At 39.2% G+C, this 26,502-nt stretch overlaps 3 protein-coding genes across 3 annotated transcripts; 2 read left to right on the forward strand and 1 right to left on the reverse strand.

Moving 5' to 3' along the window:
* Window positions 1-2,534: 2,534 nt before the first annotated feature.
* On the reverse strand, window positions 2,535-3,869 carry LOC138937404 (uncharacterized). Its single transcript, XM_070303666.1, has one exon. It carries the CDS (start codon window positions 3,867-3,869, stop codon window positions 2,535-2,537), a length of 1,335 nt encoding a protein of 444 aa, XP_070159767.1.
* Window positions 3,870-17,159: 13,290 nt separating this feature from the next.
* LOC138937407 (craniofacial development protein 2-like) lies at window positions 17,160-17,579 on the forward strand. The gene has a single exon (XM_070303681.1). It carries the CDS (start codon window positions 17,160-17,162, stop codon window positions 17,577-17,579), a length of 420 nt encoding a protein of 139 aa, XP_070159782.1.
* A 391-nt stretch (window positions 17,580-17,970) lies between these two features.
* On the forward strand, window positions 17,971-19,977 carry LOC138937413 (uncharacterized). The gene is made up of 5 exons (XM_070303693.1): window positions 17,971-18,303; window positions 18,399-18,764; window positions 18,924-19,207; window positions 19,283-19,819; window positions 19,917-19,977. Exons 1-5 carry the CDS (start codon window positions 17,971-17,973, stop codon window positions 19,975-19,977), a joined length of 1,581 nt encoding a protein of 526 aa, XP_070159794.1.
* Window positions 19,978-26,502: the final 6,525 nt, after the last annotated feature.

Genomic DNA, 26,502 nt, shown 5'->3' on the forward strand with positions numbered 1-26,502 from the left:
GTCGATTAATGAGCAACAGGGGATACAAGTACAAAGAAATAATCGCAAAGCTGATACCAATCGAACCCAAAAAAACAAAATCTGGAAAGGGATTATTCGCGCTTCGCGCGATGACGCTAACCGACAACAAGATCGACTACGTGCACTGGGACGATCCCAACGAGCTGGTGGATCGTTTACGATTGCTCGACGCTTCGCATCAAGCGGGCCACAACGGCTACAACAACGAGATCCTATCGATCATCAAGGAACTTCGCGAAGCCGGTATTATTATAAATTAAGCGGTATCTCGACAAAACTAATCAATCGATCGACCGACGTCTCTCGCATCGATGATGCGCATCAACAAATTTGGAATGTCCGAGCAGAGCAAAGACGCGACGAATGCCATTTCGTATCGTCGATGGAACGAATTAATGAGAAATTTCGTGCGCGATAACGCTCTGTGTCGCACCGTTACGGGCTTTGACGCAAGGTCGCGCAAGATTCATCGTGTAGCGCAACCTGTGGCTGATACCGACGCCATCAACAAACTGTACGTGGATCAATCCGTTAAAACGTTGAGAAATCAACTGAAAGAGTTAGACGAGAAACTTGCAGCGTTAGAGAAAGACGTGCGAGCGTTATAGATTGTGGTAAACGAGCTTCGGCGTGCGAATATCGCTAGATTAGAAACGCCAACGAAACGTCAACGAACGACAACGAAACGACGACGAAACGTTAACGAAACGTCAACGAACGCTAACGAAACGTCAACGAACGACAACAAAACGCCAACGAAACATCAACGAACGACAACGAAATGACGACGAAACGTCAACGAAACGTCAACGAACGACAACAAAACGACGACAAAACGTCAACGAAACGTCAACGAACGACAACGAAACGTCAACGAAACGTCAACGAATGACAATGGACGACAAGAAACGGTTCACGGACAGCTACGGACGGTTTACGAACGGCTATGAACGGTTGAAGGACGGCCGAACGCTTCAGGAACGGTTGTCGGACGGTTATCTAAAGGCTCAGGAACGGTTCAGGAACGGCTGCGACGAATTAGGAACGGCTACCGAACGGGTCAGGAACGGCTACGAACGGCTATCGAACGGCGACGAATGACGGATGACAAAGAACCACTATTGAAAGACGATGAACGGGAATAAACGGTTATTGAGTGGTTAAAAGTTAGAGATATAAATTATAATGTAATTTCTTTACACGTATTATTACACGCCGACTAGCCGCACCGCTAAAAACATGGCATTGTTAAAATCCAACAGACGTAAAAATATCGAGAAGCTACGACTCGTCGAGGAACTGCATGCTTCGGCGAGAAGAAATTTTCTCCGAAGATGCGTCGTAGTGCGGGGTTACGATGACCTGTGGCAAGCCGACATCGTCGAGATGCGTCCGTACTCTCGTTTCAACAGAGGTTACCACTACATACTCACCGTCATCGATGTGTTGAGCAAGTACGCGTGGGCCGTACCGCTCAAGAATAAAGGCGGAGCGAGACGGCTGACGCTATCGTAGAGATAATTCGAAATAGCGAGAAGCGCCCGAAAAATATACAAACCGATATGGGGAAGGAATTTTACAACGCTAACGTGCAACGTCTCGTGAAGAAACACGGCATCAATCATTATTCCACGTATTCGGTGTTGAAGGCATCGGTCGTCGAACGATTCAATCGTACGTTAAAAAACGATATATGGAAGATGTTTACGCTCAACGGAACTTACAAGTGGGTCGATGCGTTGCCGCGACTCGTATCGGATTACAACGCGCGCAAGCATCGAACAATCGGCATGCGACCCGTTGACGTTACCCCCGCGATCGCCGAAAGACTCTTGGATACTGTGTACAGCGCGATAAAGATCGCGGGTCCGGCAAAGTTCAAAGTAGGTGACCCGGTACGCGTTAGCAAGTACAAGACGATCTTCGAGAAGGGTTACACGTCAAACTGGACCACCGAAGTGTTTAATATCGTTAAAGTGCAACGTACTAACCCCGTAACCTATCTACTCGAGGACTATCGCAAAAAACCTGTCGCTTTCTACGAGTACGAATTGCGTCGCGCGACTTATCCGGACGTGTATCTCGTGGAGAAAGTACTGCGCAGGAGAGGTGACGAGGTTTATGTCAAATGGTTGGGATTCGATGGATCGCACAACTCTTGGATACACAAGGACAATGTGGTTTAATTCGTACAAACTGTATTTTATTTTTAACATATAAAGAATATGAAATACATATAAAGTATCTGAAATATAAAAAATATATATGTAAGATGTATACAGCATATAAAATATGAAATATAAAAAAGAAAAAAGAAAGATAGAAATATATATTTCTTTTGTTTTCCTTACATACATACATACATACATTACATACATACATACATACATTACATACATACATACATACATTACATACATACATACATACATACATATATACATTACATACATACATACATACATACATATACATACATTACATTACATTACATTCCATTACATTATATTACATTATAAGGGTATCCGGTAATGTCCCCACGGTAGACTGTCGGTCGAATCAGGTACGATATATCGCTTGTCGTCGTACGGACTCAGGGCGATTTTTGTCTTGCTGATTGTGTACACTTCGTGCAATTTTGATCTTATGCAGGATTGTTGTCGAGTCATTTCAATTTCATCGCGCAGACACCGCGTGTAATCGTCGAACGTTATCGTTCTCGCTATGACGGTACGCTTGACACCTTTAACCTTTTTTGTATCCTTTTTACTATTTACTCGCAACGCGTATATTTTTGCTCTGAGCCCGACAAATTCAGTCATGATCGCACCGTTATTCTCATCCTTCATCAAACCCGGCACTTTCTTGTTCTCGAGCGGTATACCGTACGGCAGATAATCGCTCGTGTCGAATCTGGCGATATCGTGTTTCATATTCTCGTACACATCGTCGCACTCGATGTGATAAATCAAACTGACTGTATCGGTGTACATTATTTTACAATTTTTGTGATATAACGGTAACATGTGCTCGTGGTGAAATTCGTATAAACACACTTTCGATATATCGAGTATACATATACCGACATAGATCGGTTTATTGAATTTCACCTCGCGGTTGCGCAGTTCAACGGCGACCAAATTTTCCGAAAAGACGCTCCTGCTATGAAAATTTGGTTTCGCGATCATCGCCTCCGCGCCGTATCGCCCGTCCCACTTTGTTAATAATTTTACATCGACGTGATTGCGCACGTTTTCCATAGTTTTACCGAATACCGCGTTGTTCATTAACTTGTATAAATTTTTCTCGAAATCGTTTGTCGCGCGCGTTCTAAACCGGGTGTTGAGTTCGATGTAATCGCGGAGCCATGCGGATTGAGCGAATTGCAATACGCGATGTATCTTTGCGATGCGAAGGCCGTGACGCTTCCATTGCTGCAGGTTGCTATAGTGTATGACGTAACGCTTCTTATCGTATAAAGTCGCGAGGAGCTTGTCCTGCTGCTTACCGGGCGGCTTATCGCGCGTTGGACAGAACGGTAGATCAGCGTACGCGTCGTGAAGATGTTGCGGATACTCCAGATGGATCTCGAGAATATAATCTGTGGTTGAATCCAAAGCGATTGCGCTAACGTTAAAGTCAGAGATGTCGTCGACCCATCGAAAATCGGCATAAGGCAACGGTTGACACATCGCCCAACCGTACAAGTTGTTTACATCGAAATACATCATGTACGACGATGGTTTCGATGGGTCGTAAGATGGCATGTACTTGTTATTGGCTCGCGCGTATCTGCTAGAACATTGGCTCAGGCCACCGCGTATTCCCCGTTCGATAAACATAACCATATCGATATCAGTAAGTAATTCGAACGTAATATTCGTATGTTTTAGCATCGCATCCCACGTGTATCCGGGAAGAGTATAATAATACGCGGAGTCGAGCCCGTAACTCTCGATACATTTGTTGCGAAAATTTTCAAAAACGTCGGCCAATAACAAGACATCCGTTTTTAAATACAAGTCGCTGTATTCGCCCAGCGTTCGAACGGAGAACCGCTCCTACACATTTTCGGCGTGCGCGTAGTCGCTCTCGGATACGGTGTCACCGGTCAAGGAACTATAAAATGATTCGCGCGGTGGTAAACACGTATCGTGCAACCTATCGACACAATCAATATATTCGTATGGAAAGATTCCTTTTCGCGTCAATAAATTGAACTCTTCGATCGATAAATTTTGAAATTTCGATTTTAAAATTTGAAGTTTATCATTATTTAGAAACGATGCCAATTTTTTGAGACTAGTACTGAGAAATTTGTACGAATCGATGAACCGTAACTTTATATCGCTTCGCCAATCTGATTTTTCGGCAGTATCTTTAACGTGTTTCGTGAATGAAATATACTTTTCTTTCGTTATCGGTAGTACGTTGATCGAGCCTTCGAACGCAGTAGCTATTTCCTCGATGATAAAATGTGAATCGTAACCGGATAAATTGTGAAATACTATGGGAATGCAAAAAGAGTCTTTATAATTTAAATTGCAGTTTGAATGCGCGGGACCTCGATACCGTTCGGTAAGATGGCAATGATCGCATACGCGCGTGTCGTCTTGCGCGAACGGTTTTTCGCAAATATGACAGTATGTCGCGCTGTGAAACTTTTCCCGCTCATCTCGCGTTACATTTATCATGGAGACATTCGTGGTTAAAATAATCTTTACGCGTTGCGCTAAATTTTTTAATTTTTCCACGAACCACGAAATGCAATCGGTACTACGGCGAGAATGATAGGCGGATAACGATTCGTCGTACGAATAATGTACATAATAAGCTACGCTAAATACTTGATGATGCTGAAACGTGTACGTAGACGCCATCGGATCACCGTCGGTCTTCCTCAGCACGCACTCCAAGTCGGCGTATACGACGAAGGGAAGTCGCTCCTTTCTGTTGTAGTTGTTGAACGCGAGCCACTTGTCTTTATCGCTCGGTAACCGGATGGCGCACTCGTTCATTTCTCGGCAATCTACAATGTGCGACTGCAACTTGTCCTCCGATCCAAAATAGTGTAAACATCTATAAAAAAATAGAAATATTTAATTTTTCTTTCGTATATTTTATATATTGCATTTTTTATTAAATATACGTACCGATCGCAGATATATTGTCTTCATTTGCCACAACTCAATTGTGAGCTCACAAGGCGGGATAAATTCTTGATCCGCGCAAAATGTCCGACGTCTTGCGAATCTTGCATGTACAGCAAGTTAACGTGTCTGCCCTTCTTATGTTCGCTCAGACGTATCGGGACAATGCTATTCTCTTTCTCGATGCAGTATACATTTATCGAAATGTTGTTGTGAAGTTCAAATTTCTTAATTTGACTCAATGTCGTCGGAAACTCAATGTCTTGGAGATTTAGCACTGTCGTATAATGTGGATACGAAGATTCCCGTTCCGCGTTTCTTTCAGCTGGATGTAGAGCGGGGACCACTGCCCACGCGAAACACGCATTGTCTTTGGATTGCACGTTTATTACCGCTCTCTTCATTGTTATTTCTCGCGGTAATTTAATGTGGCACCGCGCGCGCATTGGATTATATTTATTTATATTTACAGTTAAATCGAGAATTCGCGACAACGCCCACCCGCTATCGCGTTCTTGAAATTCTTCGAGCGAGGCAAGCGTGGGCTCGACGACGCGTCGCTCGTACCATTCGTGTAAATCGGATGTGCGAAAGAGTTCATAGTTTTTGGTATTTATACTTTTATTTGCGCTCTTATCACCCGACACGAATTCACCGTTGAACACAGTGTTCACTTTCACGTTATTATGTCTTTCCATAACTTTTTGCACGTGTTCGAGCACGATGTCTTTAGCGTCCTCGAGAAATTGTCGCGGTTCGATATAATCTGCGTTAATCACCGCACCGGTCAGTATACGGTTTTCGAACGCGGTATCGATCTCTCGCAAAACGAATCTTTCCGCGTTATTGTCACCATTGTAATCACCACGGCTGTGTATAAACTGTCTCTCTAATCGAGTCCTCGCACCCTCGAGTCGCGCGATTCTAGCCACCAAAGATTGTCGAACTCCAATCGAGAGTCGCGGACGCTTGACACGACTGTGTTCTTCGAGCTGTTTGATAAATTCCTCGCATCGCTACGTCCACGCGAAATATTCGCCCAAGGTAGCGACTCGACGCGACAGCTCCAACAGGTCGCGTTCGGTTTGCTCGGGGTTTTCCATGTTTTATTATTATTATTATTATTATTTTTTCACACTTTTTATGCCAATGTTTTTTTTACTGTGTGCAAATTGGGCACATATTGCATGGAAAGATCTGATACGCCGGAAATCTGCAATTGGAGCAGGACCGGCCACTTATCACCTCGTATATCTCAATCACAAAAATTTACAAGTACCCGCTGTACCTCTTTCAGTCGATATACGGACCGTAAGCTTTCAAATCGCATACTGAGTTTTTGACATCCTTCGTTCTTCATTATAGATTTTTAATCCTTCGCGTTATGATATCGCGAAACGTATCTCAACAAGCGATACGATAAACGGCTCTTCCTGGAAAAAAGATGAAGAGAGCACCGCGATGGTTCTATCTTGTTTATATTATTTATAAATTCTCGAGCAGCCGGAAATCGGCCTTATATTTCAGACATCGACACCCGCCTTTTGTAAGTATATCGATAAACATGTCCCGACGCGAATTATAGCAGCCGGACATCGGCGCTACAGTGTGAGACGATATTTGTTTATAATGTTTATAAATTCTCGAGCAGTCGGAAATCGGCGCTTGCATTTGTAATACACCCCGCCGATTATGCTCCCGCGATAAGCATTTCCCGCCCGCCTGACGTCAGTCCCCCGCGCCACCAAAATCCCCCTCCGCCCGCGTGACGTCATGCCCCTTCGCCCGCGCGGTTTCCCCTATATTTGAAGCTGTGCGAGAATCTAGAAGCTGTAAATGAGAGTTTCGATCAATTTGTTCGGAGTTTGCAAAGTAATATGTTTGGCGCTGAGAGAGATTCTGCGGTCAAAATCTTGCGCGAAGTCTATGATAAAACATCTATCATAGATTGCGAACTATTAGCTTATGCTGTGGATGAAATTTTATCTGAAACCTTGAGACGGGGTGATGTATGGTAATATAAATAAATAAATAAATATGTTAAAAAAATGATTATGTATTTCTTTCGCTTCCCTTCCTTGCATATTCTCCGTACAAACCGCGCGCGATCTTAAGGTACGATGCAGTAATGCGTGAGAGAAGGACGGCGCGAGGCGTTCGCATGAGCGCGGAAAAGGGATAGCGTTCGTAAGTCGGTGCGATAAGTATAGCGTTCGTAAGACGGTGAGTATGAGGGAGATAGCGCGAGGCGATCGCATGCACGCGTGTAGGAGAAGGACAGCGCGAGGCGTTCGCGAGTAGGAAAAGGAAAGAAGAAGGTGCAGAAATAATCATTTTATTATATATAATAATGTTTATTTTAAAAACGTGTGTATAATACAAATTGTGTGTGTGTGTGTGTGTGTGTATAATACAAATTGTGTGTGTGTGTGTGTATAATACAAATTGTGTGTGTGTGTGTGTGTGTGTGTGTGTGTGTGTGTGTGTGTGTGTGTGTGTGTAAAATATAAAATATAAAATATAAAAAATAATACAAAATAATAAAAATAATAAAATAATAAAAATAATAATAATAAAATAAATAATATAATAATCGGCGCTTGCCTTATATCAGACATCGACACCCACCTTTGTAAGTACACCGATAAACATGTCTCGACGCGAATTCTAGCAGCCGGATATCGGCGCTCGCCTTATCATCTAATTTTAATGTTACGCGCAATAGTACGCGAGCGGCTCTTCCTGGAAAAAAGATGAAGAGACCACCGCGATGGTTCTATCTTGTTTATATTATTTATAAATTCTCGAGCAGTCGGACATCGGCACTCGCCCTTTGTAATACATCGCGCTGTTTATGCTCCCGCGATAAGCTCCCCCCGCCCGCCTGACGTCAGTCCCCCGCGCCTCCAAAATCCCCCTCCGCCCGCGTGACGTCATGCCCCCTCGCCCACGCGGTTTCCCCTCGCCCCGCATTCCCCTCGGAGGACCCGGCTTAGAACCCGCATATTAACACTACTAACACTACTAACATTTATATGATTCAGAATATGACTCATCTGTCAGAATTTTCAACACTTATTATAGCTTCTGCTAAACTCGAATTATTGTTCTGATCGAATTTCGGCGAAACGATTATACCTATTTCCCATCTAGCTATACTCAAGATGGAGTTTCTATCGTTGCGTACATTTGTATAATAAGCTACAAAACTCCATTTTCCAGCTAATGCAATAGATTTCCTTCCATACTGTGGATGACCAGCCTGGTAAAGCCCGTATCAGATTATGCATCGAAGATTGAGATTCAAGATTCAAGATTAAAATTTGATCAATCAGGACAAAGAATTTTAATCCCTGTTCTGATTAGTCGAATTCTAATCTTTGACTACGTTTACACGTCACCCCTAATCAGGTTTAATAACATCCGCAGTTCTAAGTCTGGCCAATCATAGTCATTCTATTCTTCAGAGGAATAGCTGTGATTGGCCAATTTTATAACTACGGATGTTATTAAACCCGATTAAGAGTGCCGCGTAACAGATCTCTTTGATCTTCAATCATCAATTTTCAATTCGTAGTTTGATATGAGCTTAAGAGATCAGTTTCAAAATATTGCATGAACTTCTTGACAATTTGGATATTTTCTTCTGATGGCATGGCAATTTTGTGTGGCATATTGATGTATTATGGTATCTTACGAATATATATTTCATCAAGTTAATCATATCCACCTGTATTTCTAAATCATTGGTCATAATATTTTTTGAAGAACACGAGTAGACACGGGCATTGGAAACATTTACATTTGTTAATGACAGTATAGCAATGCCATTAGTTGAATTGTAACGATGCACCCCCCATCTTTACCCGGCAAGTAGCCAGCCGGAAGTCTGCCGCCCGGCGAACACCAGCCGGACAGTGGCAGAGGCGCCTAGCGCCCTTTTTAAGACTCAAATTACCGCCGTTGCGGTAAACAACCGTACGGCCGTTGTACGGCCGACGTTACGCCGAAAACCGACACAGCCGAATGCTGCCGGAAGATCCCGAGCGTCACCCACCGAAACGCCGCGTCGTTTCGCCCAGGGGAAGCGACGCGTTTACCGTAATAATTACCCGCCGAAAACAACGCGTCGTTATCCCCACCCGGGGGCGAACGACGCAATTACCGCTAGACGCTCGGGGATAAAAAGGCAGCATTTCGGCATCTCAGAACCAGAACGATTCCTGAATCCTTTCGAGCAGTACGCTCCGAGCCAACACCAGAACCGATGATAGAACTCGCATACAAACGAAGGAACGTGAGATTGACGTGTTCGCAGTCTCCGCCGAGCATTCTCGGTCTCCTCGCCGCCTGCGAAATCCTATCGAAAGTCCGACCTTATCAAACGAAAGCGGAGAGTTCGCCGCTATCTAAGATTCGGTCTAAGATCCGACCGCTACCGCTAAACGGACCGTGGGCCGGCGAGTTCGCCGCTCCGTCGAGGCTTCTCCCGCTAGTCATCCTCTATCCGCGTACGGAAGCATGGACGAAGAGTTCTCCGCCCGATCGAGGGTCCTCGATCTCCGGTCGCCTCCTCCCGCCCACCTCGGAATACGCGGATAAAAACACACGAACGCATCGACATGGTTGTACCGTGATCCAGCAATCTAATCGCGCTGAGAAACATCACCCGATATAATTCCACCGTCAAAATAAATACGATCTTGCTGTACACGCGCCGATCGACCGCGCCCTGTTTCTTGCGCATTTCGTGCGCCGTCAAAATAAACACGGCCTTGCCGTACGCCGCCGAATATCTTAAGCGGTTTGATACATCGCACATCGCACACCGACTAACGAACGCGAATTGCATCTAACGCGTTGCATCATCCGTCGCGCGCTAGATTCATGAAACATATTGTAAATAAACCATTGCCGAAAAAGGCAAATAAATCCGCTATATTATAACTCAAACTTTTCGTGTGTCTTACCTTTTTACGAGCCCTGATCCCGACCGAGTTCATCCGCGCGCGCTCGCGAAAAGTAACCTCGTTACAAGGCTATAGAGAAACAGACATTGTCATTGTACGACTCCGAAATATAAGAGAGCAAATGGACAAATTTAACTTAATAAGCCCAAGAATAAAAATTTTTAGTTATACAGGGTGTCTCATTTTAAAGGACCCATTCAAATATCTCAGAAACACTGTGTTAAATCGAAAAATGTTTCAAACAAAAGTTGTGTGGCTTCAAGGGGGCCATAAGATGGTGACAATGATTTGACCTTGGAAAACCATTTGAAGGTCATGTGAAGGTCAACTTTAAAATCTTAAATGGAAACCCCCATTTTTTATTTAGCATTCTTGTAGCTGACATCGAGAGCTTTCCAAAACACTATAATAAAGTATTTTTTCATTAAGTACTTTTTGAGTTACTTTATATTTTAATCTGACAAATTAATAAAACTTTATAAATTCGAGATAGAGAAATATATTAAGTAAAAGTTATACTTGACAAAAGTAAAAAAATTTTACTTTATCTTATTTTAGAGAAAAATTAATTTAAATTTTCTGTGTATATACTAATTCCTAACAATAGTTTATGACCTAGCAATTGTAGTTGCGAGCGTAAAGCGATCGACTACTACGAACGGACCTACACTGTATATTTGCAGGTTCGAATTTTGTTTTTCTCTTATATCTTTTTTTAATAATCTGTATTAACATGGATGAGATTATGCGACATATTTTTAACAAGAAAATTATTATTTAATTTTCTTTTTAAAAATATGTTGCACAATCGCATCCATGTTAATACAGATTATAAAAAAAAATTTGCATATTTAAATTATTATCCAATAATTTAATTGTTATTTATTTATTTAGCATATAAATATATATATATACAGAGTGTATTATTTTAGGTGATGTAGCTGAATATCTCTTAAAGTAGAAGAGATTGGAAAAAATGTTTCAGACAACAGTTGCATGGTTTCGAGGGGGCCACATGATAAAAATATGGACTTGATCTTGAGTCACTTTTTTAAGGTAAGGTCAATGTGATCGATGTTTTCTTAAATGGAGCTCTCATTTTTTATTGCATATTCTTATCTCGAGTGCTTTTCAAAACACTATAATAAAGTATCTTTTCGTTATATATTTTTTGAGTTATTTTATATTTTAATTTGACACATTTTAATATAAAAAATAAAATATCTTGTAAAATATTTAGTTTTCGATAATCTTACCGTAATACCTTTATGTACAGAATAATGAGTCTTTTTATTTTTTTGTTTTATTATAATAAATTTTTAATATTTTTTATTTATTTTATTTTTATAAATTATATTCTTTGCGTATGTGATAGATTACTGAAATTAAATTACAAAAGATTACCTCTGAGAAAACTTTTTTTCCACATACTTATCATATTTGGCTGTCCACCGGAATTGCTTGCATACACATCTGAAGTTAATGATATCCTCAACGCTGATATCGTTGTAGCCGAGAATAATGGTGATCACCTCCTGAGATAAGCACATTATCGTAGCCATTACAAAAAAAATTTAGTGAAACACGAAAGAATAATGTAATTTAAATTATACGCAACAAATTATTTGCGTATAATTAATTCCCTGCTTCTAAAAGCACATCGACTGCGATCATTATTGCAATACTGTTCCTATGTGTCTGCCGTCCTATGTGTCCACTCTTATTCTGAAATCCTTACCTGAAAACCTAAAGGTCTTATACTTTCTCCCACTATACTAATTGCTATGTAACAATATGTCCGAAAGAGAAAGAAAACTGAGAACACAATGTTTCTTTTCTACATATGCGCCTTTAAGACAGAAAAAGAAAGATAGAAGATTACAGAATAGTAGTATACTACGATCTCAAATTCTAAATTAAAAAGATATTCTATTGTAACAATGGTCTTTACTATTGTGACAACAATGCTAGACAAACAAAGGAGGATATGCATTTCAAGCGATTTGGGGAGTACGCAGAAATCGTTGGATTCACCTTTCTCTTTTCATTTAGTTTCACTTATTGAATCCGAAAATTATAATCAAAATAGTTTTAGTATCCGGGAAAAATTTTGAAACACATCTTAAACAGAAGAAAGAAAGCAACGGTCAATTTTATCATTTTCTCGAGCTATCAACAAATTTCTCTCATTATATTTTTATTACAATCGTGGTTTTTACTTGCACTAAAGAATAAAGTAACGATGCACCTCCCATCGTTACCCGGCAAGTAGCCAGCCGGAAGTCTGCCGCCCGGCGAACACCAGCCGGGAAGTGGCAGAGGCGCGTAGCGCCTTTTTTAAGACTCAAATTACCGCCGTTGCAATAAACAACCGTACGGCCGTTATACGGCCGCCGTTACGCCGATAGATGGAAAACCGAGCACAGCCGAATGCTGCCGGAAGATCCCGAGCGTCACCCGCCGAAACGCCGCGTCGTTTCGCCCAGAGGAAGCGACGCGTTTACCGTAATAATTACCCGCCGAAAACAACGCGTCGTTATCCCCACCCGGGGGCGAACGACGCAATTACCGCTAGACGCTCGGGGATAAAAAGGCAGCATTTCGGCATCTCAGGACTCAGGACCAGAACGATTCCTGAATCCTTTCGAGCAGTACGCTCCGAGCCAACACCAGAACCGATCCTAGAACTCGCATACAAACGAAGGAGCGTGAGATTGACGTGTTCGCAGCCTCCGCCGAGCATTCTCGGTTTCCGTGCAGTCTCCGAAATCCTCACGTAAATCCGACCAACTCGACGAGAGCGGAGTGTTTGCCGCTCTCCTAGATTACAGTCTACTATCCAACCGCTCCAGCCAGCCGGACCGTGGGTTTGTGAGTTCGCTGCCTCGTCGAGCTTTCTCGACTCCGCCGAGCTATCCTCGACTCCGCGTACGGAAGCCGGGACGGAGAGTTCTCCGCCCGATCGAGGGTACTCGATCTCCGATCGCCTTCCCCCTACAACTGGGAATACGCGAATAACCACGCGACAACGATCAGCCGAGTTTACGAAATTCGCGAAAATAATCACCGCACCGAAATACCTGTCGCATACTCCATTGTATTCCGCAAAATACGGCCTTGCCGTACACTACCGCCGAATATCTTAAGCGGTTCGATATATCGAACATCGCGCACCGAATAACGAACGCGAATCACAGATACCACGTTGCATCATCCGCCGCGCGAAACATATTGTAAATCGACCATTGCCGAAAGAGGCAAATAAAGACGATACCTTCTAACTCAATCTTTTCGTGTCTTTCGTGCGAATCTTACCTTTTCACGAGCCCTGATCCCGACCGAGTTCATCCGCGCACGCTCGCGAAAAGTAACCCCGTTACAGTAGACTTCTTTCTTTTCTGATTTTGAATAGGAAGCTTGTTCTTTTTTTATAGTGGCGGAAAAGGAGAGAAGTAGAGGGTATTACATGTATATATACATACTTCTCATACATATATTTTATAGGACACGAATATTGCAATATCTAACGAATAGATTTCACGTAATTGTACATTATAAATATCTATGAATTTAGATATTTTTAATTATATCAAAAAAATCAAAAGTATAAGTGACGTATAAGAATTTTTGGAAGAATACTTAGGAAAAACTTTTAATTTTAACACTATAATTCTATAAAGAGAAAGATATATGGGCTCAATAGTTTGATAACGAATTTTTAGGGATCTTCGTGAGTTTCAACTAATATCCAGATTCTCTCATACTTATTGTCTATGTTTAGTGTGTAGAGAAATGAAGAGTAAGGAAGGAGGAGGAGAAAAGTTGATGATGATAAAGACGGAATGATCATTTTCATATCGAGTATTTGAAAAAAAAATCTTTGTGTTTTACGAAATGTATGGATATATGCAATACCTTTCTCTCCTTTTCCAACACTAAAAAAAAAAAAGAAGACAAGCCCTCTACCCAAAGTCAAAAAAGAAAAGTCTAATTTATTTTTTAATGCCGTCTAATTTATTTAAGTAAGAGCCGGATTCAACAAATGAAACTGGATGAAAGAAAAAAATAAATCCAACGATCTCTGCATACTCTTCAAACTGCCTGAAATGAATATCCTCTTTTGTTTTAATTGCTGTACGCAATAGTATCAATAAAAATGCTCTTATAACAAAGGAATGTATTACCTGAAAATCCCTTTGAGATTCAAAGAAATATTACTGTTGCCGAAAAAGAGAGTTTCTTTAAGAAAAAAATTACTTTCGAAAAGGTTTACATGACATGTATATATTTTGTTAAAAAAATTTAAATTCTCATAGAAATTTTATGTTGCGTGCAAGCTTTACAGATAAGCAATGTCGAAAACAAATCAATGATCAAATATTGCAAAAAAATAATGATTTTCCATTATACAATCGAGAAAATTGACAAAATATAAAATATATTTAATAAAATATATTTATTATTTTTCTGTTATTTTTACAATTGTATTATATCAAATAATATACATAATCGAATAAGAAATTATGATTGCTTTTAGGGACATTTGGTAAAAATTCTTCGATTTTCTTGTTTAGTGACGAAAATATATTATACATTTTAACCATTTCTCACTACTTAATTATTTTTGCGCATTCGTAGATTGGTATAGTTTTACAAGATTTTTGAATTTTCCATAGTCTTATACTAAATATCTTCTAAAAAAATCTTTTTAAAAAAAGGTAAAAAAATCTCACGTCAAGTATATAAAAAGTTAAATATAAATTTTAAAAGATGTTAAACATTGTTAACAAATTGTTAAACTATTTAAAAAATATATGAGATCAATGTAACTAACCGTAAGTATTTATGGTGTATGTTATCAATTCATAATCGATATTTAGTGCGATTAGGATTCTTTTGATTTGCAATGTATATCTTACAGGGTGCATAATTTAAAAGAAAATTTCTCATAAATTTTAAATCGCATAAAACTTACACCAAAGCAAAGTATAACAATATACCTCGGTATGTCTGGGTCGTATTAAAATAAGAGACTTGAAACACTCGGTCATTTTACCGTGGCACTGAAGTGAATCTGGCCATGTAATTCCGCTCAGTCATAAAATGGATACAGTTAGCGCCACTATACCGGCTAGTTAAAGCGTCGTAAGAAAAACGCCGACATGGCCCCTCTTAACCTCCATAAAGTTAGCCGGTCAACATTCATTTTTGTAATATTTTTTTTTACGGATCGTTTGTTGGTCGTTTGTTGGTGATTGTTGGCCTAATTACAACGTTTGTTGGTTAATATTTTTTTTGAAAATACAAAAACAAAATTTTGTGTGAAGTTAGCCGGAAAGATATTATTTTTGTTTCAAATTTAGTTCAATCGATGCGTAAACGTTTGTTGGTCACGAAAAAACTAATTAAAATGTTTGTTGGTTCATATTTGTCTTGAAAAATAAAAAAAACTAATGCACTCTGGTGGTCAAGGTGCGGGGGGGGGGGGGAGTGGAATCGTTTGGAGTATTTTGTATGACATATACGTGAAATTTTAAGTGCAAAAGAATATAGTACACTTATTAATTGTTTATGGACAGTATGAAAAATACAGGTATGCAACAAAAAATCTATATATAAATAATAAGAATATTCTAATAGTTTTCTACATTGCCTACTGTACATACGAAAGATATCCTAATCTCTCGTATGTCACTGTCTTAATATCTTATTATCATATTTTAGTATGAAACATATCTGTAAATTTTCGAGATTTTACTCGTTCTACGAAATGACATTGAATAAATATTTTTTGCTAATATGAAAGAGCTTGGGTACTTTAGCAATGTGGGGCAAGTTCTTAGATATATGTAATAAGACACGTTACAATTAAAAGTGAGTAGTTTTTATTATATCTTTATAATACGAGAGTATGTATATGCAACATAAGCTTAATAATTGTCAAGAAATTAATTAATCTCTTTTATTTACAGTGGGATCTTTACACTACAAATAGTGTATTTCTGTACGCAACATGTACCAGTGCTGGGATAACTATTGTACAACTACGATATGAAATAATGTTTTGAAGTATTGTGAGTTTATTCAACCTAAAGGAAGACTGTGAAAATTGTAATGATGACAATTATACTGGTAAGATTGCTGTACAAACGATATTATGCTGCCTATTAACATTATATCATATTTATTTTTATTTTAAGCAGGCGAAAGTAGTAGATAGATACTAATTCGCAAACTAATGGATTATATCGATTGTTAGGAATCCATTTACAAAGCATAAGAATCTTTTAAGCGAGAGCTAAATATTATAGTCTCCACTAATAGAATCTTGTGATCTGTAGTGGAACGACAGCAACGCTCATTCATTAACTTGCAATGTTAGAAGATTAAGTAAACATGTGCATTGTTATTCAGTTAGTTAATACATCAGGGAAGACAGCTTTAACATGTTTTCGAACAATTATACTGGTAAGATTGTTGTACAAACAAAAATGTGATCTTAATATTATGCTATTAATATTATATTTAGAGTAGCGGGTAGTACTCCTCTACGAACCCGGTAGGAGACAGACTGCTTCAGGGACATAGCGAACCCTGCCCACGCGAGCTCATGATTGTTCCCACTTCCTATTCTCGGGAAAATCATGTCCTGATCCTCATCCTAACACAACCTTTTCCCGTACTCATCTCCTATACTTATCCATGGCATAGGGCAGCAGCTATGACATCACTGAAGCAAGGCTATCGAAGGGTAACTTCCCTAAAGGCTTGTTATCAGATATCCACAGGCGGCAATCTCATACAGATTCAACCGGTTGTGATACTGCGATGCGGAAGGCAACGGTAAATCACCGCAGTGTTGTTTTCCTAGAAAAATCATGGAATGGCTACGAAATTAAACGGCCCCGAGTACGGGCGCCCCTTAGATGGGGCAGGGGTGCGAAGAATCTCCCGGTCGGCCTTTATGAAGTTTTCGAGGAATAATACGCGCCTTATCGGCACGTGGAATGTGCGCAGCATGTATACTCCGGGAAAGATACAAAACACGGTCCAAGAGATGAAACGCATGAGTATTTGCGTTCTTGGAATTAATGAGATAAGATGGCCACAATCTGGAAGATGTACCATAGACGATCATATAGTATACTATTCAGGTACAAGTGATACCCAGCATCGCAACGGGGTCGGATTTGTTCTCACAAAGGAGACGGACGCGGCTGTTGTGGGTTTTATCCCTCTATCGGATAGAATAGCCATGTTGGAGACACAGGCTAGTCCAGTCAACATCAACTTGATCCAGATATATGCGCCCACAGGTGAGAGTGAGGAGGAAGTAGTAGAAAGTTTCTACAAGGATCTGGGCCGACTGATGGAACAACTGAGGAAGAGGAACGTCACGATGGTAATGGGCGACTGGAACGCTAAGGTTGGAGGTTAAGTGGTAGAGATGGTGGTAGTGTCGGTGGACATAGATTGGGATCACGTAATGAGAGAGGAGATCGGTTCGTTCAGTTCTGTGAAGAGAATAGGTTGGTTGTCATGAATACTTTCTTTAAACTACCGAAAAGAAGGTTATACACTTGGCGATCACCAGCAGATACAAAGCATAAGGTCGTGCGCAACCAGATTGACTTCTTTACCATCTTGCAGCGGTTCAAGAACTCTGTAAAATGGGTGAAAGCTTTTCCGGGGGTCGACGTCTCCAGTGATCACAATGTTCTGGTTGCGAAACTACAGATCCGGTTGAAGAAAGCAGAGAAAGGAAAAAAGATAGCTAAGCCGGATCTTAATAAAATTAAAGATCCACTCGTAGGCCAGGCAGTAACTCAATGATAGAGGAGGAGTTAGGTGAGATAACTCAAGAACAAGAACTAAACGTTGAGCACACCTGGACAAGACTCAAGCAAGCTACTAACAACGCGGTTAAAGTGCAATGCGGAAGAGGTAAATCCGTTATGAGGAAAAGATGGATGACAGACACAATTTTGGGTATTATGGAGGAGAGGCGCCGCTACAAGAATAAGGATGAGGCCAAGTACCATGCACTAGATCGGAGGATAAGGAGAGCCATAAGACAGGCTAAAATCGCTTGGTATGCCAAAGAATGCAGGGAAATGGAGGACTTGGACCGCAAGCACGATGCGTTTCAAATGCATAAGAAGGTGAAGGAGTTGGCTGGTCTGAGTCGTCCACCCTCCGGGCCGGGAATACTTACTTGGATAAACAGGGAAATTCTATTTTATACCTGGAAGAGAAGTTGGCAAGATGGAAGGAATATCTTGAAGAACTGTTCGCTGACGACAGACCTGCAGGGCATGCGGCTGAAGATACGACCACAGGACCATCGATAACGGCCGACGAGGTAACCAAGACGATCCGGCAGGCGCGTAATGGAAGGGCGGTAGGTCCAGATGAAATCCCAACGGAAGTAGTCAAGCGGTTTGGGGAAAAAGCAGTAGGACTAACGACGGAGCTATTTAATCAGATTTATGACACCGGAATGATCCCAAAAGACTGGCTTAAATCCACCTTTATAGCATTACCCAAGAAACCACACACCAAGAAGTGTAGTGAACACCGAACCATCAGCCTGATGAGCCATGTGCTGAAGATATTTCTTTGGGTAATCCATGAGCGCATAAGAAATAAAGCTGAGGAGCACATTGATGACACACAGTTTGGGTTTCGGAAAGGCCTAGGCACAAGGGAAGGACTTTTCAGCATACAACGGTGCAGAGACATGAATTGTAAAGTTTACTTGTGTTTTGTTGACTTCGAAAAGGCGTTTGACAGAGTACGTCATAGTCATATGATAAATATTCTCAAAAACATAGGAATAGACGACAAGGACGTTCGATTCATTGCGAATTTGTACTGGCGGCAAACAGCCTGTTTGAGATTAGTAAACAGAGTGACGGAAGAGGTGGCGATAGAGAGAGGAGTTAGGCAGGGATGCATCTTATCCCCGCTGATATTTAACATATACTCCGCGCACATTTTTAAGGAGGCTTTAGGCGAGGTTGACGAGGGTATAAAGATTAATGGAGTGGTAATGAACAATATATAGTATGCCGATGATACTGTCCTCATCAGTGATAGCCTGGAAGGGCTACAGCTCTTATTAAATCGACTCACACACAGTTGTGAACAATATGGTCTGAAAATCAATAATGAAAAGACCAAATACATGATTGTAAGCAAAAACGCTGTGAACGACAGGGGGGTCAGTGTCGGTGGAGAACCGTTACAGAGAGTAAAGAAAATAACGTATCTAGGAAGTGTGGTTAATGACAAATGGGACCACTCGGTAGAGATCAAATGCCGCATAGAAAAGGTGACGGCGGTGTTCTTCCGAATGAAGAGGGTCCTCTGCGGACACGACCTGAATCTGCAGCTCAAGGTGCGCCTGCTTCGATGTTATGTCTTCTCGGTTCTCCTTTATGGGGTTGAATCATGGACTTTGACTGAAGCAACAATGAAGCGGATGAAGGCGTTCGAGATGTGGACATATCGACGTATGTTGCGAATCTCCTGGATGGACAGAGTAACGAATGACACCGTTTTGGATCGAATGAGGAAAGAGGGTGAAATAGAGAGGGCCATCAAGACCCGGAAGCTCTCCTACTTCGGACATGAGATACCCAGAAACGTACTCTTTGCTCCACCTAATAATCCAGGGTAAAATAGTCGGAAAGCGCGGCCTAGGAAGAAGAAGGACATCGTGGCTGAAGAACCTACGTCAATGGTTTGGGAAATCCACCGGTTCACTGTTTAGAGCGGCAGTGAATAAAGTTATGATAGCTTCCATGATAGCCAATGTTCAATACGGCACTTGATGATGATAAATATTATATCATGTTTTATTTTGATTTTAAGCAGGCGAAAGTAATAGATGAGTACTAATTTGCAAACTATTGATCTCTAGCTCTCTAGAACTCTAACTTGCATCAAATGTCAGAAAAGAATCCATTTACAAACCATGAGAATTTTTTAAGCGAGAGTTAAATATTATAGTCTCCGCTAATAGAATCTTGTGATCTGTAATGGAATGATCAACACTTCATAACTTGTAGTGTTAGAGGATTGAGTAAACATGTGCATTGCTATTCAATTAGTTAATACATCAGAGAAGACAGTGCTTTAGCGTCAATTACTTAAATGCAGTATATTGTATATTATCTGTATCATAACAGAGAAATCATATATTTTGTTCTTAACCAATTTATTAACTTTATAATTGTATTGTATATATGACAGTACATATGAATACAATTTTTAAGGAAATATCCAGTCGAATATCTCAAAAACCAAGCCCGGAAGAAAAAAATGTTTCAAACAAAAGTTGTGTGGTTTCAAGGGGGCCATAAGATGGTGACAATGATTTGACCTTGGAAAATCATTTGAAGGTCATGTGAAGGTCAACTTTAAAATCTTAAATAGAAACCCCCATTTTTTATTTAGTATTCTTGTAGCTGACATCGAGAGCTTTCCAAAACACTATAATAAAATATTTTTGTATTAAGTACTTTTTGAGTTATTTTATATTTTAATCTGATATATTTTGATATAAAAAATTAAATATCTCGTAAAATATTTAGTTTTTGATAATCTTACCGTAATACTTCTATGTACAGAATAATGAGACAAATCGATTAGTATAAAAAAAATTGTTTTTAAGAAAATTATTTACAATGTATTTTTTTAAACAATTATTTGTTTTTTTTGGCACTAATTAATTTGTCTTATTATTCTTTACATAGAAGTATTACGGTAAAATTATCGAAAACTGAATATTTTACGAAATATTTTATTTTTTATATCAAAATATGTCAGATTAAAATATAAAATAACTCAAAAAGTATTTAATGAAAAAATACTTTATTATAGTGTTTTGGAAAGCTCTCAATGTCAGCTACAAGAATACTAAATAAAAAATGGGGGTTTCCATTTAAGATTTTAAAGTTGACCTTCACATGACCTTCAAATGATTTTCCAAGGTCAAATCATTGTCACCATCTTATGGCCCCCTTGAAGCCACACAACTCTTGTTTGAAACATTTTTTTCTTCCGGGCTTGGTTTTTGAGATATTCGACTGGATGGATTAAAATGGGCCACCCAGTATATAATCTTATATCTTATATTTATATGATAATTATATATTTAATAATTATGCTGAAGGTTTACATTTATTATGTATCATCTTACATAATGCATATACATATATTAGAATATAGTAATTTAGGCCGGATGTAATACAAATTGGTACAATAGACGTAAGAAATTATAAGAATTATAATTATATGATTATATTCGATTATTATTTCACATTCGATTGATTAATCAAGGATTACTGTATTTTACGCGACTTATATAAAATATAAAATTACCCTTCAATTAAATATTAAATCCTTAATTACGAGACGTCTTTCCTATATATATCTATAGACCATCTCAATTACACACAAGAGCTTAATTTTAATATAAAAATAAAATACATTAAATAATCGAGATTCACATCTCGCTTAATGCAAAATAAAAACACACTTTTCTCCTTGTCGTGAGAGGTAAAGAAAGAAAATTGAACGTATACTGATTTCACAATACATTTTAATAAAAAAGTATACAATACTTATATAATACTGAAAAATGATGTAGTATTGCCACAATAAGATTGGATTACTGCAATAGAATAGGTTCAACAAACTTTTATCTTTTAATTATTACTTTTAGAAGCAAATTATCATAAATATTACTCAACATATTTATTTAATACACATATGGATTCTGAAAAAACTCATTCTTACGGAAGTAAGAAAAAAACACAATAAGCGCGGTACAGAGATTAGGTAAATTATAATTTACGTATTCTATCATATTATTTGATTCATTATTCGAATATCCCTTATCTCTTCCTCGACATAGCCATAGCCACTACTTTGGTTTACATGATGTAATGTGACACTATTCGCAAGAACAATTACATTTCGATTACTTAAAGCTAATTTTTCTTGTAACATCAAAAGAAAAAGAGAGAAAGAACAAATCGCGACATCTTCTCTCTATATATAGATATAGAGTGCGTCGGGTAAAAGATTGAAATAAATATCAACATTCAATGACGCTTGTTAATTACATTGTAATTTCATTACAATGAAACGTTAGATAAACTTATGCTCCAACGCGGCCCCTTTTTTATAAGTTATAAGTTTAGAGGAAGTCCATATAATAAAATTTACGGTCATTCACACAAACACCCCTATCGAGCTAGCCCCCCCACCTTGCAAAAATAAAAAACAAATAGCGTACAATTATGAGCTATTTATGAGCTTTCATATCCCGCAAATTAAAAATTTTGAGCTCGTTGCACTACACAGGAATTTAATATTTATGGTGGGGGGGCTGAGTCGATATCGACTCAGCCCCCCCCACCACTTAAAAATAAAAATATTCAATCAATCTTTGCGGCAGAATTAGGAGCTATTTATGAGCTTTTAAGCTGATATAGTTTTAATTTTTGAGCTCATCCCCTTAACCCATAAAATCACCCTACGTCTTCCCGGCACAAGAGAGAACTATACTCAAAATCAAAGAAATTAATTATTTTCCGACTAAATATTGTTTATCGATTTATGAGCTCGTAAAATACACAAATTTCGATTATTGAGCTACAACCCTTTTACAATAAAACCACCTCACATCTCCCCGGCACAAGAGATAACTATACTTAAAATGAAGGAAATTAATTATTTCCCAATTAAATATTGTTTATCGATTTATGAGCTCGTAAAATACGCGAATTTCGATTATTGAGCTACAACCTTTTTACAATAAAACTACCCCACATCTCCCCGGCACAAGAGATAACTATGCTTAAAATGAAGGAAATTAATTATTTTCCAATTAAATATTGTTCATCAATTTATTTATTTCCATGCAGTCTATACAAAAATATAAATATGATAATGTAATATTATGTAAAAATATAATATCCCAAAAATTTTTTTTTTATTTATATCTTTAAAGCAATTCCTAAATAGAAAACAACATAACGATTTTTATATAAAAAATTGTAATATAAAATTGATCTTCAAATGGAATTTAGAATGACTGTATACACATAAACATACATGATGTATATATGATGCACATAGTTGTAACGATACCGTTACCAGCCTCGCGGGCCGACCAGCCGCCCGCAATTTCGAGGCTCGGCGCCTATGGCGCCCCTAAACTTCCACACCCGTGTATCGGCCCCACCGTGGGGCCGTCCCACCACGCGCCGATTCGCGTGAGTGGGAGGCCGGCCGCCGGTATATAAGGCGCTCCGGCAAATGTAGCGTTACCAGTTCCCGATCCTGAGTCCTACCTCGTACAACTTCAGATCCGAAACCTATACCGCGTTACACTAGGCTACGGGCTACCCGTAGTTACGCCGGGTTACCCGGTTGCTGGGACGGCGCACCCTGATACCTAGCGTTACACCAGGTCACGGGCTACCCGTGGTTATGCCGGGCTTCCCGGTTGCTGGGACGGCGCATCCTACCCAGCGTTAAACCAGGTCACGGGCTACCCGTGGTTACGCTGGGCTTCCCGGTTGTTGGGACGGCGCATCCTACCCCGCGTTAAACCAGGTCACGGGCTACCCGTGGTTACGCCGGGCTTCCCGGTTGCTGGGACGGCGCACTCTTAGTTCATAAGACCGTACCGCGCGCCGTTCAATCTGGACGGCCGTTTATCTACCGCGTAACCGTTTCTACCGGAAGACCGCGATCTGTTTATACCGTACTCCCGCACTGTATATACCGCGCATTATAATCGCAGCACCGACGCGACCTGTACGCACGGCCTTCAACATACACAAGCGCGCCAGCCCTTCTAAGGGTAAGCCGCAGAAAGTGCCGACGCCCCGTCCTTCTAAGGATAAGGTAGTCAGGCCGTTGGAATAACGCACGAAGACCACGCGACCCCCGTAGCATTTAAGATTCGTTCTGTTCCACGTAGAATAACCGTAGTCGCTTACATGCGAGCCTCGCGATCACAGACCATGCCCGCATGAGCCGCGCTCGCTTCCCGAGCCCCACGTGCATCGATCACACGCGAAACTCTGTACGCACCGCACCTGCCTGTCGCATTGTGAACAGCGCCCGCGCACACGCGATAACTCTGTACGCGTCGCTCCCGCCTGCTGCATTGTACATAGCTTTCAGTGTTAAATATCTTTACTAATAACCGCTTGAATAAACCTAATTGTTTAAACCACTTATACCGAGGTAAAGTAAGTTGGAGTTTCCCCCTTCTCCCGAATCCTGGCACCGGCGAGCCTTGATCCGCGGCACACGGGAAAGGAGAACCGTTACATAGTATTTAATATAGTATTTATAGTATTTTCATATAGTATTTTTATGATAAATAAATAGACGAAAAAGATATGGGCAAAAAAAAGAAAAAGGAAGAGAGAGAGAGAGAGAGAGAGAGAGAGAGAGAGAGAGAGAGAGACAGACAGACAGACAGACAGACAGAGAGACAGAGAGAATAGGAATGAGTGAGCAAGGCTGTAAAACGATGTATCGATAGATAATTCACATCAGTCACTAGACATTAGTGAGCATAAAGTATTGCTACAGAAAAAGATATAACTATTTCCTTTTTTTTCTTACTTTTAGCACTTGTACAGATATTTGCTCAGTTACACTCATATCTTTTTTCTCTCTTTGTCCATTCTTCTCTGTCCATCTCTTTTTTATACCGAGCATACTATATGTGTGTTATATGGTATATTATCTACATGTGTGTATATGTTTGTGTATATGTAATAGTAACTTCAAACTTATTAAAATATAATTAATCTTTTGCTTATTTCTATATTTCACTGAAAATTGATTATATATATTTTGCAATAGTAGTTGTGTCACAGTAATTAGTTAGCCAGAGGCGATCAATTCATGAGCTAGTTCTTGAAAGAAATATTTCCCACCAAATGCGTTTTACATGTTCGCTTTGGTTGAAGAATATTACCCAGAAGCGATCAATTCGTGAACTGATTGTCGAAAGAAATATTTCCCACCAAAAACGTTTTGCATGTACGCTTTGGTTGAAGAATATTTCTCAGAAGCAATCAATTCGTGAACTGGTTGTCGAAAGAAATATTTTCCACCAAAAACGGTTTGTATGTGCGCTCTGCTTATTAAAAAAATAACATTTTATTCTAGAGGCGATTTTTAATCGTGAACTGGTTGTTTTAAGAAATATTTCACACTAGATGCGATTTGAATGTGTGCTCTGACTATTAAAAAAATAATATTTTGTTCCAGAAGCGATTTTTATTCCTGTGCTGGTTGGTTTAAAAAATATTATATTCCAGAAGCGGTTTGAATGTGCGCTCTGGTTATTAAAAAAATATTTTATCCCAGAGGCGATTTTTATTCGTGTTCTGGTTGGTTTAAAAAATATTTCATATCATATCCGGTTTGTTCATGAATATTCTGGTTATTAAAAAACAGTTATTCCAAAAGAAATTTAAAGAAACTTCCGTTTTTGAAAGACTAAGTGTGCAATATCTGGTATTCCTTCATATGATTGCAATCAATCATATATGGTAATAAAAGCTTACAAATTATTGGAAGAAATTATTATTATAATTCCTGGCGATATATTTTTTCTTTTTTTAATGGCACCAAATTTCGCGTATATAATAGTCTATCAGACTGTGTATATACAGGGTAGCTAAAGAGAGAAAATATATACATCTTCGTTATTAGGAGGCAATCTTTATGAGAAAAAATATTCCAAGGATGTAAAGATTTTTACATACTCGAGTATGAGGAAACAGTTTCGTAATATTATAGGAAGCAATAAATTGCTGATTTTTTTAAAGTGATAAGAAATTATGATTAAACAAATCTATCCTGATACTCGTAACAATGTTGGCCAGAAAAAAGATGCCTCAATCTTGTTTGCAAATTATAATCGCAGATATGAAAATAATAAATAAAATATTTTAGTTGCGTTCTCACGAAAATTGCCGATGAAGGAGCTCTTTATATATTATAAACAGGGTTGGGAAAGTTACTTTATAAAAATAACTCGTTACCGTTACCGTTATTTTTTCTAAAAAGTAACTCGTTACCGTTACTCGTTACCAATTTTAAAAAGTAACTCGTTACCGTTACAGTTACTAAAAAGTAACGAGTCGTTACAATTTCCGTTACTTTTTTACAATACAAACTAATAAATTATTTTGCATAAGAAAAACTTTTAAAAAATTGTAAGCAAGATTTCATTCAAGGTTTATTACAAAATAAATGATTAAATTTTATCGAAATTCTTTATTAATTTTTAATAAAATTTATCGCTCCATAGT

The sequence above is a fragment of the Polyergus mexicanus genome, unplaced genomic scaffold (assembly GCF_030449975.1).
Source record: "Polyergus mexicanus isolate NDT 795.1 unplaced genomic scaffold, iyPolMexi1.0 SCAF_1, whole genome shotgun sequence".
NCBI classification, from domain to species: Eukaryota; Metazoa; Arthropoda; class Insecta; order Hymenoptera; family Formicidae; genus Polyergus; species Polyergus mexicanus.

Coding starts and splice junctions, on each gene's coding strand:
- LOC138937407 (XM_070303681.1), top strand. CDS start 17,160: ATGTATACTCCGGGAAAGATACAAAACACGGTCCAAGAGATGAAACGC.
- LOC138937404 (XM_070303666.1), bottom strand. CDS start 3,869: ATGGTTATGTTTATCGAACGGGGAATACGCGGTGGCCTGAGCCAATGT.
- LOC138937413 (XM_070303693.1), top strand. CDS start 17,971: ATGATAGAGGAGGAGTTAGGTGAGATAACTCAAGAACAAGAACTAAAC. Junction 19,208..19,282: donor GTGGTAATGAACAATATATA/GTATGCCGATGA, acceptor ACTCACACACAG/TTGTGAACAATATGGTCTGA. Junction 19,820..19,916: donor GCTCCACCTAATAATCCAGG/GTAAAATAGTCG, acceptor TTCACTGTTTAG/AGCGGCAGTGAATAAAGTTA.